At 59.8% G+C, this 14,473-nt stretch overlaps 1 protein-coding gene across 1 annotated transcript; it reads right to left on the bottom strand.

The window, feature by feature from the left end:
• Positions 1-2,994: 2,994 nt before the first annotated feature.
• SOX10 (SRY-box transcription factor 10) lies at positions 2,995-12,957 on the bottom strand. The gene is given in 5 exon segments (XM_032836631.1): positions 2,995-4,942; positions 7,122-7,390; positions 11,663-12,177; positions 12,642-12,899; positions 12,901-12,957. Coding segments are annotated over 5 exon segments (1,803 nt in total). The 3' UTR covers positions 2,995-4,238.
• Between the last annotated feature and the right edge of the window lie 1,516 nt (positions 12,958-14,473).

Consider the following 14,473-nt stretch of genomic DNA (forward strand, 5'->3'; position numbering starts at 1 on the left):
TGGGCATGGAAGCAGGGCTCCCGGGTTCCAGGTGTGACATGAAGTCGACACTGGCGCTTCCTCTGTCCTCGGTTCTGGGTCCTGCTCTTTTCATCCTGCTTTACCCAACCTGCAGTAAGACCAATCTCACTGCTTCCTCCCTCCCTGGGGGGACAGGGAGAGGGTGTATATCGACACCCACAGAGAGGGAAAGTTGGTTCCCTGAATATTCCAGCCTTGACCTCCATTCTGCTGCCAGCTCCCCTTCCAGGAGGAAGAGTGGGCTTTCCCAACCTCTGCGAGAGGCAGAACCTTCGGGATGTATGTGCCGTGGACAGAGTGGGAGTGACAAGTGTCCCCAGGAGTGGGAGGGGTGTCTGCCTCTCCGGAGAAGGGTTAATCCAGGGAGCCCTGGACTCAGCACCCCTTTCCTCCCTCCTCCAAGCCTGTGGAGTCCTTTAATCAAGTAGGGTGCTGAAATTCCAGCTCTGAAATGCCGCCTTTGTGCTGGCGTCCAGGCGGCCGCCCCAGAGTGCGGGGTCACTTTCTCGGCCCCGATTCTCTAAATGGTTTCTTTGTTCCTGCTGGGCCGCTCAGTATCAGATGTGATTAAAGGGAGATGGGGTTTGGGCGGGGGAAAAGAGAAGGGGCTGAGAGAGGGAGTAGGGGGTTAACCCTTAGGGGATAGGGTGTAGGGGAGATGGAGGAAGGGGTGGCTTTCCTCCTGTCTTGCCCTTCCCAACCTGCTCCTGTTTCATGGAGTCAGTCCCTTGCTGCTCAGCTGGCCAGGCCTGGGCATGGCTTCTTCAGTCCCTTCCAGAAACATCTGGCCCCATCTCTCCACACACGGAAGCCACTGCCCTACTGAGGCCCAAGCACATCCAGAACCTTAGGTCTAAGGGGGTGAGCACAAGCCAGGTCTTCCCGACTTCTCCAAGGTCATTTGTCCTCTCTGGGGCCATTTTTACCTCCTTCCATATCCCCAGTGACTTCCCAGTCCATCTCCATCTCTTGAGAGGCAGGGTCCTGGAGGCGGTGGGTTCTTCTCCATGGAGCCCCCCGTCCCTTGTGCCCTACTGGCTCTGTCCACAGCTCCGCTGAGAGCAGGAGCAGTGAGCACCTGGAAATGGACTAACAACCTGCATGGCAACAGAGGGGAATGGCTGGGTCGTAAAACTTAGGAGCACCGAAGGTCGGTCCTCATCCGTCCCTGACAAAGTTTGTAGAATAGGTTGTTGCCTATTTGAGAACACAGAGGTAAATAAAGAGGAGATCCCGGAGCTAGCAGAATTTCTAAGAATGTTGCCACATGAATCCAATTTCCATTTCTCAAAGGTTAGTAGTCTGGTTGGTCTGGTAGGTTGGAGGAATGCCACAGAGCGAATCTTGATTTCAGCAAGGCATCGGGGCATCGGGTGGTCTTCCCGAATAGCTACGATGGAGAAGGTTGTACTCTTGGTGATACAGTCAGATTCAGAGTTGACTGGCCAGTTCTTCCCTCAGAGTGTTAATAATGGAACAGATGATGGAGAAGTATTTGGTGGTGGATATGGGCCTCTCTTCATGTCAACGTGTTTTATTCGTGACTTCAATAGGGACTTTCAAGTTTGCAGATACATAAAGCTCAGAAGGAGCATCAATAAGTTGGATTCAGAATTCCAGGACTGAGTATAGGTGGGAAAACAGTCAAATCCAACAAGACGAGTTCTGTCAAAACTCAGTATAAAATCCTGCCTTTCGCTACAACACAACAAAAGACACCAGAAAATAGCTTCTATACGGTTTGGGGTGATCTGACTTGGCATCCATTATGTCTGTAAGAGCAGGGCTTTCTAGTTACCGCTAAGCCTCATGGGAGCCGGTGGCTATGGCTGACGTTGCCAGAAGAACCCGAGTGACGCAGCTTCCAGGTGGGAGTGTGGCCAGCCTGGGGGACTGCGCTACTTGGCGCTCCCTGCCCCGCCCCAGGTCCCGATGAGGCGGTGAGGGGGTGAGGGGCTGGAGCCCGCAGGTGGAAGAAATGGAAAAGGGAGCTGGGGACGCTGGTCTAGAGCAGCGGGAGAAGCATCACTCCCGATGACAAGCAGAATTGGGGCCTGCAAGCCGTGGGCAGGGTCAACGTCTCATTAGCATCAACGTCTCAAAGTTTCAGCCGCCCATTTGGAAAATAAGGATAATGAGTGGACCCACTTGGTCCTAGGCCTGCATGACAAAGCACTCAGCAGAGCACTTGGTCAGGGAGCACTTAGAGCACGGGGGCTGTACTGTTGTTAGGAGCCGGGCCTAAGGAAGACCTCCAACTCCCAGAGCCATCCATCAGTGGAAGATGGCAGGAAAGAGGTTTCCCTTGTCCCTGATGTGGAATGGCTTCTGCCCCCGAGCACAGGTTGGAATTCCACCGAGGGAAGAGCTTTTAGGGAATGAGCACTGAAGGATGAGTTTGCGTGTCTGCCGTTCCGGGTTCACACACAGACCCATGCAGCTGCCATGAAGACTTGGCTAGATCGTGGAGCAGACTGAGGGTGTGTGTGTGTGCACATGCACATACGCGCTAGGGGAGGGGAGGCACAAAGGGGTGCAGTGTGAGAAAGCCCGGCGACACATCCCAAGGGACAGGCCTGCTGGCCGTAGACGGCTGGACATCAGGCTTGACCGCACCCCCCTTTCAAATACCTGTCCCTTGAATGCTTCCAGGTCCCACCCCTCTGCTGGGCAAGTAAAAGGGTCTGCTCCTGCTGAGCTCCAGCTGGAAGCACAGGTGGCCCCCCGACAGGATGAGCGCAGCAGGGCTGGGGGAGAGCTCCCAGCAGGGGCCTCCAGCCCGGGCATCAACTGACCCCACCGGGATGCCAGTTGTCCCAACACACGGCACGGCCCCCACCATCTCACGGGAGAGAGGAGACCTCTGCATTATCTGTCCTTTGCATTCTGCCCCTAGCTACTTCCAGAAAGCATCCGAGGAGGCACAGGTGCAGGGATAAGAGACCAAGAGACAGGCCAGGTCAGGCCCACCAAGCAGGTAACCGGAACCTTTAATTTTATTATGTGGAATGCTTAATGCAGAGTTAATAGGGGCTGGAATACCTAGGAGGAGGGGAGAGGGGAGAGGGGTCTACTGAGATAAATAAGAGGGGGGCAGTAATGAGTTACATGTGGACTGCGGGGGCTGCAGAACAGGAAGATAGGGGCAGACAGAGCTACATACTTTATTCAGATACCACTGGGAGGCAAAGGGCAAAAGGCCAGGGCAGAACGTACATGTCAGGAGTCTAGTGTCTTCAGCCTGCTGCCAGCAACCTGGGTCCTGGGCCCTGTCCTGTGTCTCCTCCTGGAGCTAAGGGCAAAGGTCTGAGCAGCTGTGACCCTCTGGGAAGCCCGAGGGGCTGGGGCTGATAGAGCAGGGACCACAGAGCCTGGTGAGGGGAGAGGGAGTTGGCGGGGAGCCTGGGAGGAAGGCTCTGTGAATTGTCTCTGAATCCTTTCCTAGAGCCCCTGCCTCGTCACTCCTCATCTGGGAGGTGCCTCAAGGTCTGGGGGGCTGTCATGGAGTAGGACCAGGACGCCCTGTCTCTGCGAGACAAAGAATGAGGTGGCTGGCATGGAAATGGGTCCGGAGGCCTCTGTGCCAATTCCTCCCTGTGTTCAGAAGGGGAGGGGGCCCTGCGGGGATGAGGAGTCCTCCCTCTGAGCACCCCTGCCCCGCCCAGGCTGTTCAAAGCTGTCCTCAGCCCCCGAGGGACAGACGTAGCCCACTGTAGGCACTGACGCAGGTCTCTGGCTGGCTTTGATCTTAGGCACATGGCCCAAGTGGCACGGGTTATGTCAGACCCCTCACTCTCCACAAGAAAGCCAACATGGGCACAGGCGTGGCAGGGCCTCCGATTCCCATCCGACCCTGGATGCCTCCCCGACTCCCAGAGGAGGGTGAATGGGTCTTTCTCAGGTCCTGGGATGAGGGTCATTCCTGGCGGGGAAGGTGCAGCCCCTCATCGTTCAGTCTAGGGGCGACAGTCACCTCCTTCTCCTCTGCCCAGCCTAGTAGCCCAGGGCTTTGCCTGGGCTGGAGCTGGGATAGGATGGGGTGGGGTCATCAAAGGCAGTGAGCCAGACAGAAAGCCTTCCCTCAGCTGTCAGCCTCTGCAGCCTCCTCTCCAGCCACCACCAGGCCTGAGATGGGTGAGGAACAGGGCACGAGGGCTGGGGGAAGGGGCATGCTACCCAGAGGGGCCGGGTAAGGTGGCGATGACAGGGCCCCCCCTTTAAGGCCGGGACAGCGTCGTATATACTGGCTGCTCCCAGTGTGTGGGGCTGTGGGACTGGGGCCCTGAGGGGCTGGGGTCAGAGATGGCCGTGTAGAGGGGCCGCTGCGAGGGCCCCATGTAGGAGAAGGCCGAATAGAGGCCAGAGGCCTGGCCTGAATGGCCATAATAGGGTCCTGAGGGCTGATGGTCAGAGTAGTCAAACTGGGGGCGGGAGATGGAGGGGAAGGCGGAGCCGTAGTGGGGCAGGCTGAGGGAGGTGTAGGCGATCTGCGAGGTGGACGGCTGGTCGGTGTAGTGCGGCGGGCCCTGGGGCCCTGCGGTCTCCGTCTTCACCTGGGCTTTGGCGTCCACGCCGGGTGGCGAGACTGTAGGCAGAGCCACGCCTGGTGGCTTGGAGATCCAGGCGGAGTGTCCACTGGCCACAGCCAGGGCGCTGCCCAGCCCGTAGCCGGCTGCTGAGTAGCTGCCCACGTGGCCCGGGTGCCCGTTGGGTGGCAGGTACTGGTCCAACTCAGCCACATCAAAGGTCTCCATGTTGGACATTACCTCGTGGCTGATCTCGCCGATGTCCACGTTGCCGAAGTCGATGTGAGGCTTCCCGCCCTCCCCCATGGAGCGCCCATCCCGCTTGGGGTCTGCCTTGCCCGACTGCAGCTCTGTCTTTGGGGTGGTCGGAGGGGTGGGTGGGCCATGGCTCTGGCCTGGGTGGAAGGGAGACAGAAAGAAAGTGGGAAGTGAGTCAGAGGCTTCTGGATTCTGATGGTTCACCGTCAGAAAAGATGCCTCGGGGGGCTGAGGATGGGTCACGGCGTGACCTTGTACGCTTCACGCGTTTGGGCAGCCCGAGTTGGTGCTTAATTCTCTAACAGTCTAGGGCTGGTCTCCAGCTGTTTCTGACGTGCCCCATTTGGAGGGGTGCATCTGCCTCCCCCCACCCGCGCAGGACGCTCCCTGTCACCCACCTCCCGGAGAGACTTGCTGCATCTTGAAAGACCTTCCCTGTTGGGGAAGTTGTTCCTCATGTCAGCCGAAGTCAGCTTCCTTCTCTGCCCCCACTGCCCCTTAGCTGTCCCCTCGATGGGCACTTAGCTGACTCGTTCCACCCCTCTTCCTTGGTTTTCTCATTCACACATTCATTCAGCAAATGCTTAGGGGCTGTGGTGCCAAGTAAAGGGCATACAAGTGGAAAGAAAAGGGATCCTATCTTCACAAGCTCCCAGTCTTAGGGGAGGATCCAGAGACTCACACAGAACTGGAAGGCAGCCTCAGAAGTGACAGGACGTGCAGAGGGCTCAGGAGACCAGAGGAAGAAGCCACCCACCCTGCCGTGGGGACTTGGGGAAGGTCTCTCTGGGGAAAGGAAGCTGAGCTGGGCCTTGAAGGCTGAGCAGAGGCCCAGGCCCACAGTTGTATTCCGAGGTGGCTGTTTGGTATGTGCTCTTCTGCTGTGTGTGTGTGTGTGTGTGTGTCCCTGAATATTTGAAGGTAAGGTATGTAGGTGTGTGGGAGAGACGGCTGGACTGGGGATCCCATTGGAGAGAGAACATGCCCATGGTCTATGAGACTGGGGCCTCCTTGGGGGCCGGCCCATGTCTCCCCCATCAGGCCAGAGGCAATGCCAGGTCCAGAACTGGCCAAGTGCTCTGGAGTTTGAGAGGCCCACCCGGGTTTGAATCCTGGCTCTATCACTTACTGTGTGATCCTGGAAAAAATGCCCATCTTCTCTAACCTGCTTTCTTATCAGTAAAACAGAGATGATACTGGAGCGCCTGGGTGGCTCAGTGGGTTAAAACCTCTGCCTTCGGCTCAGGTCATGGTCCCAGGGTCCTGGGATTGAGCCCCACATCGGGCTCTCTGCTCAGCGGGGAGCCTGCTTCCCTCTCTCTCTGCCTGCCTCTCTGCCTACTTGTGATCTCTGTCTGTCCAATAAATAAATTTTTAAAAATCTTAAAATAAAACCCAAAGATGATACTAAGCGGCTCAGACATGGCCTCCTTCTGGAAGGTGCAGGCTTCATGCACACTTGTTTTGGATTCGCTCATTTGTTTTCATCCCTGCTCCTCCCTCTACACTGTGGACCTCGTAGACCAGGGAGCTTCTTTTGTTGGTGCCTCTGGTGTCTGCTCCAGGGTCTGGCACAAAGGAGGACTTGGGCATGTCTCCTGAGGGCAGAGCTGTGCCAACAGAGACTTCCCATATGCCTGACCCCACATATGGCCTTCTACACGTTGTACAAACAGAAGCAAGGCAGCACTAGTGTCATCAGGGGCCCTGGAATCCAGCTGCCTGGGCTCAGACTCAACTGTGTCCGTTTACTCATCTGTGACATGGGCGTCATTTGCCGCACAGCTGAAGTCGGAGCCCAGGCAGTGTGGCTGCCACATCACAGCTCAGAGTAATTGAATGATAATACACATAAGGTAATTCGGGTGCCTGTACACAGTAGGTGCTCAATTAATGTTAGCTGGTATTTTCATTAATAAAAATGCAACAAGATGCTATGTCTGGCCTCTCCATGACACTTGCTCAAGATCCCATGCCGTGGCTCCCCCATCAGACTAGGAGGCGGGAAGGAGGCAATGATCTCTCCTGATCTGATCTCCCATCTCTCAAAATCATCCTGTCTCTGCTTTCCCTGTTGTAACTCACCCCTCGGCCTCCATGGCCTCCACAGCCTCCTTAACTGGCCTCTTCACTCAGTAGCTGCGCCCGCTTCCATCCACCAGAGCCATCTTGCCCAGCTACTTCCTCAGGGGCCTGAGTTCCCACCGAGCTCCCTCCAGGACCCTGCACCCCAGCTGGGGCGACTGTGCAGCCCGGTGAGCCTCCCCAGCGCCCTGGCTCTCCCCACCCGCAGCTCGTCATCAGCCCAGCGCTCACCTGAGGGGTGCTCGGGGTTCCCGTCTGACATGGGGGAGCCCTCTCCTGGGTGCCGGTGGTCCAGGTGGGCACTCTTGTAGTGGGCCTGGATGGCAGCAGCGCCGCCCTGCTCGGCCTCCCCGCCGGGACACTCTGACTCCCCCTGGGCCGCCTTTCCGTTCTTCCGCCTCCGGGGTTGGTACTTGTAGTCCGGGTGGTCCTTCTTGTGCTGCATTCGGAGCCGCTCAGCCTCCTCGATGAAGGGGCGCTTGTCACTCTCGTTCAGCAGCCTGGGGCGGTACAGTTGGGGGAGACAGCCCAGTGGCCAGTGTGAGTCTCTGACCTCAGACAAATGAGGCCTGGGGATGGGGGGCAGGGGTGGCAAGTGCAGAGGGTGGGCGGGGTCCAGGGCAGGGGGAGTTGGGGGGGTTTGCTCTTTGAGTCACAAACTAGGAAGTGAGGCCGGAGGAGCCACAGGCTCAGAAGGCTGTGATCGTCCCTAAACTCTCAGGGGCTCCTGGCAACCCTGAGGATGGAGTTAGATGTATGGATAGAGCTTTTTTTTTTTTTTATTTAAGATTTATTCATTTATCCTAGAGGGAGAGAGAGCGTGAGTATGAGCACACAAACAATGGTGGGGGCGGGGGGTGGGGGAGGGGGTTTGAGGGGAATGGGGAGGGACAAGCAGATTCTGTTTGAGGTCAAGGCAGGGCTTGACCCCAGGAGCCAGGAGAAGCTCACAACCTGAGACAAAACCAACGGTCAGATGCTCAACCGACTGAGCCACCCAGGTGCCCCAGGAATAGGGCTTTTGAGGGACACGGAACTTCATTTCAAGGAAAGAAAAAGCTTTTTCATCATCAGATCTGTCTGGAGGTAGAGCTGGCTGCCTGGGACAGAGGCAGATAGACCCTCTCCCCAGCCTGAGACCAGCTCTGAAGGCAGTGCCCAGGGCCCACTCAAGTCCAGCCTCAGGCCAGGGCTGGAGGACAGTGGAGGGGGTGATGTTTAAGGCTCGGCTGTCCCCAGGGCAAGGAGGGCAGAAGAGAGTGCCTCCTGGAGTGGGCTAAGGGGAAAGAACAGACTCAGAGAGTCCTAGACATGAGGGACTCTGGGGGTGTGACTCTGCTGCCCAAAGGGCCTCTCTCCGCTGCCCTCTTCCCCCAGCCAGCAGAAGGCCTAGCCCTCCTGTCCAGGATGGGAGGGGGTGGTCATACCAGGCACCTCCTAGCCGGAGGCAGCATTCCTGTGCAGCTTAGCCTGCCCGCCCCCCCCCCCCCCGGGCTGCCAGAACCCAGCCCTAATGTAGCTTTCTCCAAGGATCCCTCCAGCTGAGGGATGGGTTGAAAACCCCAGATCAGCACCTCCTCTGGGACGAGGGAGTGGGCTGCCCCCTTTCTCTCCCAGCCATGAAGGTTATCCCCCCAGCCAGGCCTCAGGGAGGCTGGGCCACAGATGTGTGTGTGTGTGTGTGTGTGTGTGTGTGTGTGTGTTGAGGGCGGAGAGAGAGAGGCACTAGAGGACTCAGCCACTTCCAAGGGCTCCAGCTCAGAGGCTCTGGAATGGCTGGGGACACTGAGCTTCCTCTCCTACCCAGAACTTTGCTTATGCCCTCTATCCAGCTGGCAACTGGGTGTGAATCAGCAAGAACACAGTAGGGGCCATGGAGTGGGGGCAGAGGCCACAAGACAGGGAAGAATCCAACACGACACACTGTCGCCTCCCTGCTAGTTCCCAGCAGTACCCTAATCTTGACAGGATCCTGACCTCTGGTCCCCCCACCCCCAGCCCCCACCCCAGCCCAGCTGGCTAACGAGCCTCCAAGCCCCGACCCCAGCCTTACTCCAACCTCAGCTCTGTTCATCTTGACCCCCGCACCAGCCTTGCTCAGCATTGTCCCCCAGACCCCCCCCACGTACCCACAGCTCTAACTGCAAACCCGATCCTCATTTACACTCCACCTGGCCTCTGTCCTCTAGATCTCCAGGGTCTGGAATAGGGGCCAGGAGAGGGTAGGCTGCTTCCCCCTGCAAATTGGAAATCCCGACTTGGTGGGGGGAGCTCCTAAGGTGGGGCACGGGCTGCTGCTCCGTCTGCTCTTTCTGTCAGGGAAGGGGCCTGTGGACTTGGGGGTCAAGAGAGGCTCCAGCCTGTGACCCCCTTTCCAGTCTCTGGGGTCTAATTACTCTTTCCAGCAAGTCAACCAATGTACAACGATCCGCATGTGACTGTCAGAGCTCACACAGCCACTTAGGAGCCGGGACCTGGACGCTGGGTGTCCGACCCCAACCTACTTCCAGCACCCTAAGCAGTCTGTCCTCATGTCTTCCTCTCTTTAGGTTTAGGGCCCTGTTTTCTAGTCCTACCTGTTTAGCCCATCCCCCTCCCTGGTGGCCTGGGAATTATGAACCGGGGAGGGATTTCAGTAGGGGCCCCCACCCAGGATCCAAGGTGGCTTGCCCACCTGTGGGGATAGCCTTTGATCCTTGTCCTTGTCCTGCCACCCTCCTACCCTGGGCTTGGGTCCTGAGCAAGCAGTGCCCACTTTCCTGATGGCCCTATGCTAGATTGGCCCTTGGGGCCAATCATGGATGGCCAGGAACTAGTCCTCTGGAGGGAGCCCAAGCCCAGGGTTCTGGGCTGGAGGAACAAGAACAGGGACAATGGAGGGTCTGGTCTTAAATCCCTCACAGTGGGTTGAGGGACAAGTGGGGGTCCATCCTTGTGTTGATGCTGTCATTGAGCTGGTGCTGTGGTCTGTTCCTGATCCCCAGGACCTGCTCCTTCTGCCTGTCTCCCTCCTGGTTGTCTGTCTCTCATTTGCTCTTCTCTGTCCCACGACACCAAGGGTACTGGCCTGGGCTGTGCCCTACCCAGTGCAGATGGACCTTGGGCGGACGAGCTAGTTTTGACCCTGCTCTTGGGCAGACCTGGAGCCTCTGAGTCGACCCAGCAGTCTGGTCACTAAGCCCAAGGCCTGCCTGCCCGGGATGAGCAGAGCGCTACACGCCAAGACGGGGATGTGAAGGGGCACCAGGCCATCAGCAAACACGTGGGGCCGTGGGGCTAGATGCGAATCCCTCTTGGTCTCTTGGGGGGGCCTTCTAGCTTCTTGTACCACCCTAAACCTTTGGCCTTCTAGGCCCCATCTCCATTACGCTGGGGCCCACCAGGGGAGGGCAGCAGCAGGAGGGAAGCCGGCTCCTCTGAGAAGTGCCGACTTTCTGGAACTCAGGTGTGCTGTACTTCCACTCTCCCCTTCTCTGTCCCCCCACCTCCTGACCACGCTTTAGAGCCAAGGGGTGACCTGCCACTGTCACCAAGGACAGTGTGGAGGACGACGAGTAGACCTGGATTTGATCCTGCTCTGCCACCAGCTGGGACGTGGCCTTTGAGGTCCCTTTTCCTTTCTGGGCCTGTCTCTTGGGCAGTCTCGTGGGGGGATCAGGGGGCCTCTGCAGGCTTGCATCTCCTGGATCGCCTGTTCTTTTTCTGAGCTGCCCAGGACGCCTGAGGTGGGAGGTGGTTACCCTGCTCAACATATCCCAAGGGGCCAGGCCGAGCCCCAGACCTGAGGGGAGGGGTGGCTGGCTTCCTTGTTGGGGGGCATGTTTTCCCCCAGAGGTTTGGGCTGGCCCCAGGGAACCAAGGACTCTGAGGCACCCTGGGTAGGAAGAGGGGCCAAGGTTTCCTCCTGGCCAGGGCACTCGGCTCCAGCTCTGGGGCTGGAGGGGTAGGAGGTTACTCAACGCTGGGTGGGGCCCTGGAAAAGAAGATGGCGCCCGACCACGGGAGGGAGGGAGAGAGGGGCAGGCCTGGAAGCTCTGGCACAGGGGGGGAGAGGATACTTCTTTCTGTGCGTCCCTTACCCTAGAGGATAAAGACAAGAGCCCCCCCTCCCCCAACCCGGAAGGAGGGGAGGATAAGGAGGGCACGATGAAGGTAGTTGGGACAAGACAGGATCCTGCAGGGACAGATTTGCCCTTGGCGGTTCTCCATCCCGCACGCTTTCAAAGGCTCCTGTCTAAGTTCCTTATTTTCCTTGAATTGCCCCCCAATTCTCCATCTGGCTGCCTTAGTTTCCCCTTGCCAGCCAGGCCTTCCGTTCTGTCCCAAGCATTTCTCGGGCATACCCCTGACTAGTGGGGCCGGTGGCAGTGGCACCCTCGAGTGCGCCGGGCCAGCGGAAGACGTTAGTGAAGGTCTTTGGTGTGGGCCCCTCGGGATCCTACCCCCTCCCTCTCCTTTACCACCCCCCCTGCCAGGAAGAAGCTCAGGCCCTTCGCCTGCCACCGACGGAATTCCAACCACGAGGGGGCGCCCTCCTGCCCGCTGCCCGGGGTGGGGAGCCTTGCCTAGGCCACTGGAGTTCTAAGGCGGCGCAACCTCAAGGGGGTACTTGTGGGGGAAGGGCGGGCCCGAACCCCACACCTGGTCTTCCAGTCCCATCAGAGCGGTGGCTGCCCCCGCGAGAAGGGCCCGGGCAGCGCGCGTCTGGCCTGAATCCACCCGCAGCTGGGGGGCCCGCGGGAGCTCCCCGGAGGCGAGTCGGGGTCGCTCACCTCCAGAGCTTGCCCAGCGTCTTGCTGAGCTCGGCGTTGTGCAGGTGCGGGTACTGGTCGGCCAGCTTCCTGCGCGCCGCCTGCGCCCACACCATGAAGGCGTTCATGGGCCGCTTGACGTGCGGCTTGCTCTTGCTGGCGCCGTTGACGCGCACGGGCATGGGCACCAGCGTCCAGTCGTAGCCGCTCAGCACCTGGCTGACCGCCTCGCGGATGCACACGGGGAACTTGTCATCGTCCGCCTCGCCGTCCTGCTGCTCCTTCTTGACCTTGCCCAGCTCGCCGGGCCCTGGGCTGGCTCGCAGGCCCGATCCGCCGCCGCCGCCGCCACCGCCGTCGGGCCCCAGTGAGGGCGCGCTCCCCGGGGACAGGCAGCGGGGCTCCTCAGAGCCCACGGGGCTCAGCTCCACCTCGGATAGGTCCTGCTCCTCCGCCATGTCGCCCCCGGCCGCCGCCGCCTCGGCCGCCTCCCCGGGGCCCGCCGCCGGGGTCCTCGCGAAGAGTCCAACGCTCACCTGGACGGGAAGAAGGGCGCGACGGAGCGGCGGTGAGCGCAGCCCCGACGGCAGCCCGAGCCACGCGACACGGGCGCAGCCCCGAGGTGGGGCCCGCGCACATGCCAGACCCGGGCTCGGCCTCTGAGCGCCCGCCTCCGCGTTTTCCCACCACCTGGTCCCAACCGTCTCTTGGTGTGGGTGGGTTTGGGTTTTTTTAAACCTCTTTTTGGGTGGAGGTTTGTTGATGGAAAGGAAGAAAAACGGACTCTTTATTCTACTCTAATCCTGACTCCTGGAATTTCCCACCTTTTCTCTCACCTTTCCGTCTTCTCTTCTGCCTGCCCCCCATGGAGTCTAGAGGAGCTGGCGGGGGCGGGGGACAGATGCTGGTGTCATTTTCTCTCCACCCACGCCCCACCGCGGGGTCCCAGGCCCGGGCTCAGGAAGGCAGGAGCCGAGGAGCGGACTGCGCACTCACTCACCTCCTCGGACCTCTCCTCCAGTCTGGGGCTCGTCCTTAGGAAGTGGAAAACCGTGTCCCAAGGTGTGCGGTCCAGCTCGGGGCTGGGGGGTGACGCTGGTGGGCTGGGAGGGAGGGGCTGGGGGGCCCTGAGCCTCAGGCCACGGCCTCGTCCCGACGGAGCCTGAAACCTCACCACCAACCACGCCGGCCGGACAGCCCGAGACTGACTGAGCGCTGAGCTGCTGCAGAGGGCTGGGAAGGAAGGAGGGGGAGAGGGGAAGGGGGAGGGGAGGGAGGGAAGGGCAGAAGGTGGAGCCTCCAGCGCTGTCCTTCATCCCCAACACTCAGGGCTCCTCCGCCAGGCCCCCCCACCCCAGCTCCAGGCGAGGCTGTCCCAGGCCCGTCTTGGGGCCTGGGCTTAGTCAGGGAGGTGTAGGAGTGGGCGTGGTTAGGCCGGAAAGCCAAAGGATGCAGGTGGGCAGGGTCAGAACCTGTCGCCTGCAGGAAAATTGGGCCCAACTGGGACCCCCAGCCTCTGCCTCAGGTGGCGGGATGGGCAGGTGGCAAAGGATTGGGGCTGGATGAAGAGAACACAGGGGAAGGTTCTGTGGACATCTGAGGGCGCCCGGCCTGCGCTGCTGGTTTAAGACACTCAGGGAGGGCCTACTGTGATCCGAGAGACCCTGCTTCTCAGCCTGCCTCACCCGCCTCCCATCCTGACCCCGGCTACCCTCTGCCTCCGCTCATACGGGAGAGAAAGCACACGCGGGTCCGTACCTGGAGAGGCAGGGCTGGCTGGATACCCCCTGCCCAGGCCAGAAGCCCTAGCTCCAGCCCTGGGCCCTTTTCACCAGACACGCAGCGCTTGGAAGGGCTGGCCTGGCTCGGGGTAGAGGGAGGTAGGACTGAAGATCCTAGGGGGCCGGCCGCGGGGCTGGGCAGGGGGGTCCTCTTCAGCTAGGTCTGAAAGGCTCCTGGGACCCCAACTCCCTCCACACTGGGTTCATGCTCTCTTGGTCTGCGGGGGGATTCTCATTCAGGGTTGTCGTGAAGTCCTGCCCTCCCCCACCCTTTCCGGGTGTCTCCCTGCCTGCCTGCCCCCCTCTCCCACCTCTCTGCCCACTTCTGTCCTCGGCCACCTCCCCAGTGGGGTGACCTCTCTCCTTTTTCTTTCCCGCCCATCACCCAAGGCTCCTTTCCCTCTCCCCTTTCCTAGGTCTCTCCCCCAGAGGTCACAGCCCCTCTCTCTTCCCAGGGGGTGGGTGTCAAGGCAGAGGTGCGGGTGGGCGTGGAGGGGCACGTGGAGCCTGGGCCCGCGCTGGCGACCACGTACACTCCCGAGCTCAGCGGATGGGCAAGGCCTTAGGCCCAGCCCAAGGGAGTCTTGTCTGGAGTGGGGCTGCTAAGGGGGTCTAGGCAAGGCCTCATGCTTGGGAAAGGCCAAGGGGGTGGAGGGGGGTGGGTAATGGGACACAATGAGGTAGTCACACGAGGCAAAGGCATGTTGGGGGTGGGGGGGAGCGGACATTGGAACACACACACACACACATGCTCGCACACACAACCAGTCAGACAATCGGGCCAGTGTGTCTGGGGCCTCGGAGCCCAGTGAATTAGGAGTTTGATAAGGGTTTTCTCTTTCTCTCGCTTGCCGGCCTTGGACAATCTCCCCCCAGTTTTCCTCGACGCCACCCCCGGCGCTGCCAACCCTCCTCCCCCCGCCTCCCTTCTCTTCCCTGTGCCCAGACTCTTGTTCGGGGCCTTGAAACAGTGAGCTGTCTTTGTTCGAAATACAGGTGAACGGCAATCATGTGATTAACACACACACACATAAAAAGCTTTTTAACAGCG

This window comes from Lontra canadensis, unplaced genomic scaffold (assembly GCF_010015895.1).
Source record: "Lontra canadensis isolate GAN:19392208 unplaced genomic scaffold, GSC_riverotter_1.0 scaffold93, whole genome shotgun sequence".
In the NCBI taxonomy this organism is placed as follows: Eukaryota; Metazoa; Chordata; class Mammalia; order Carnivora; family Mustelidae; genus Lontra; species Lontra canadensis.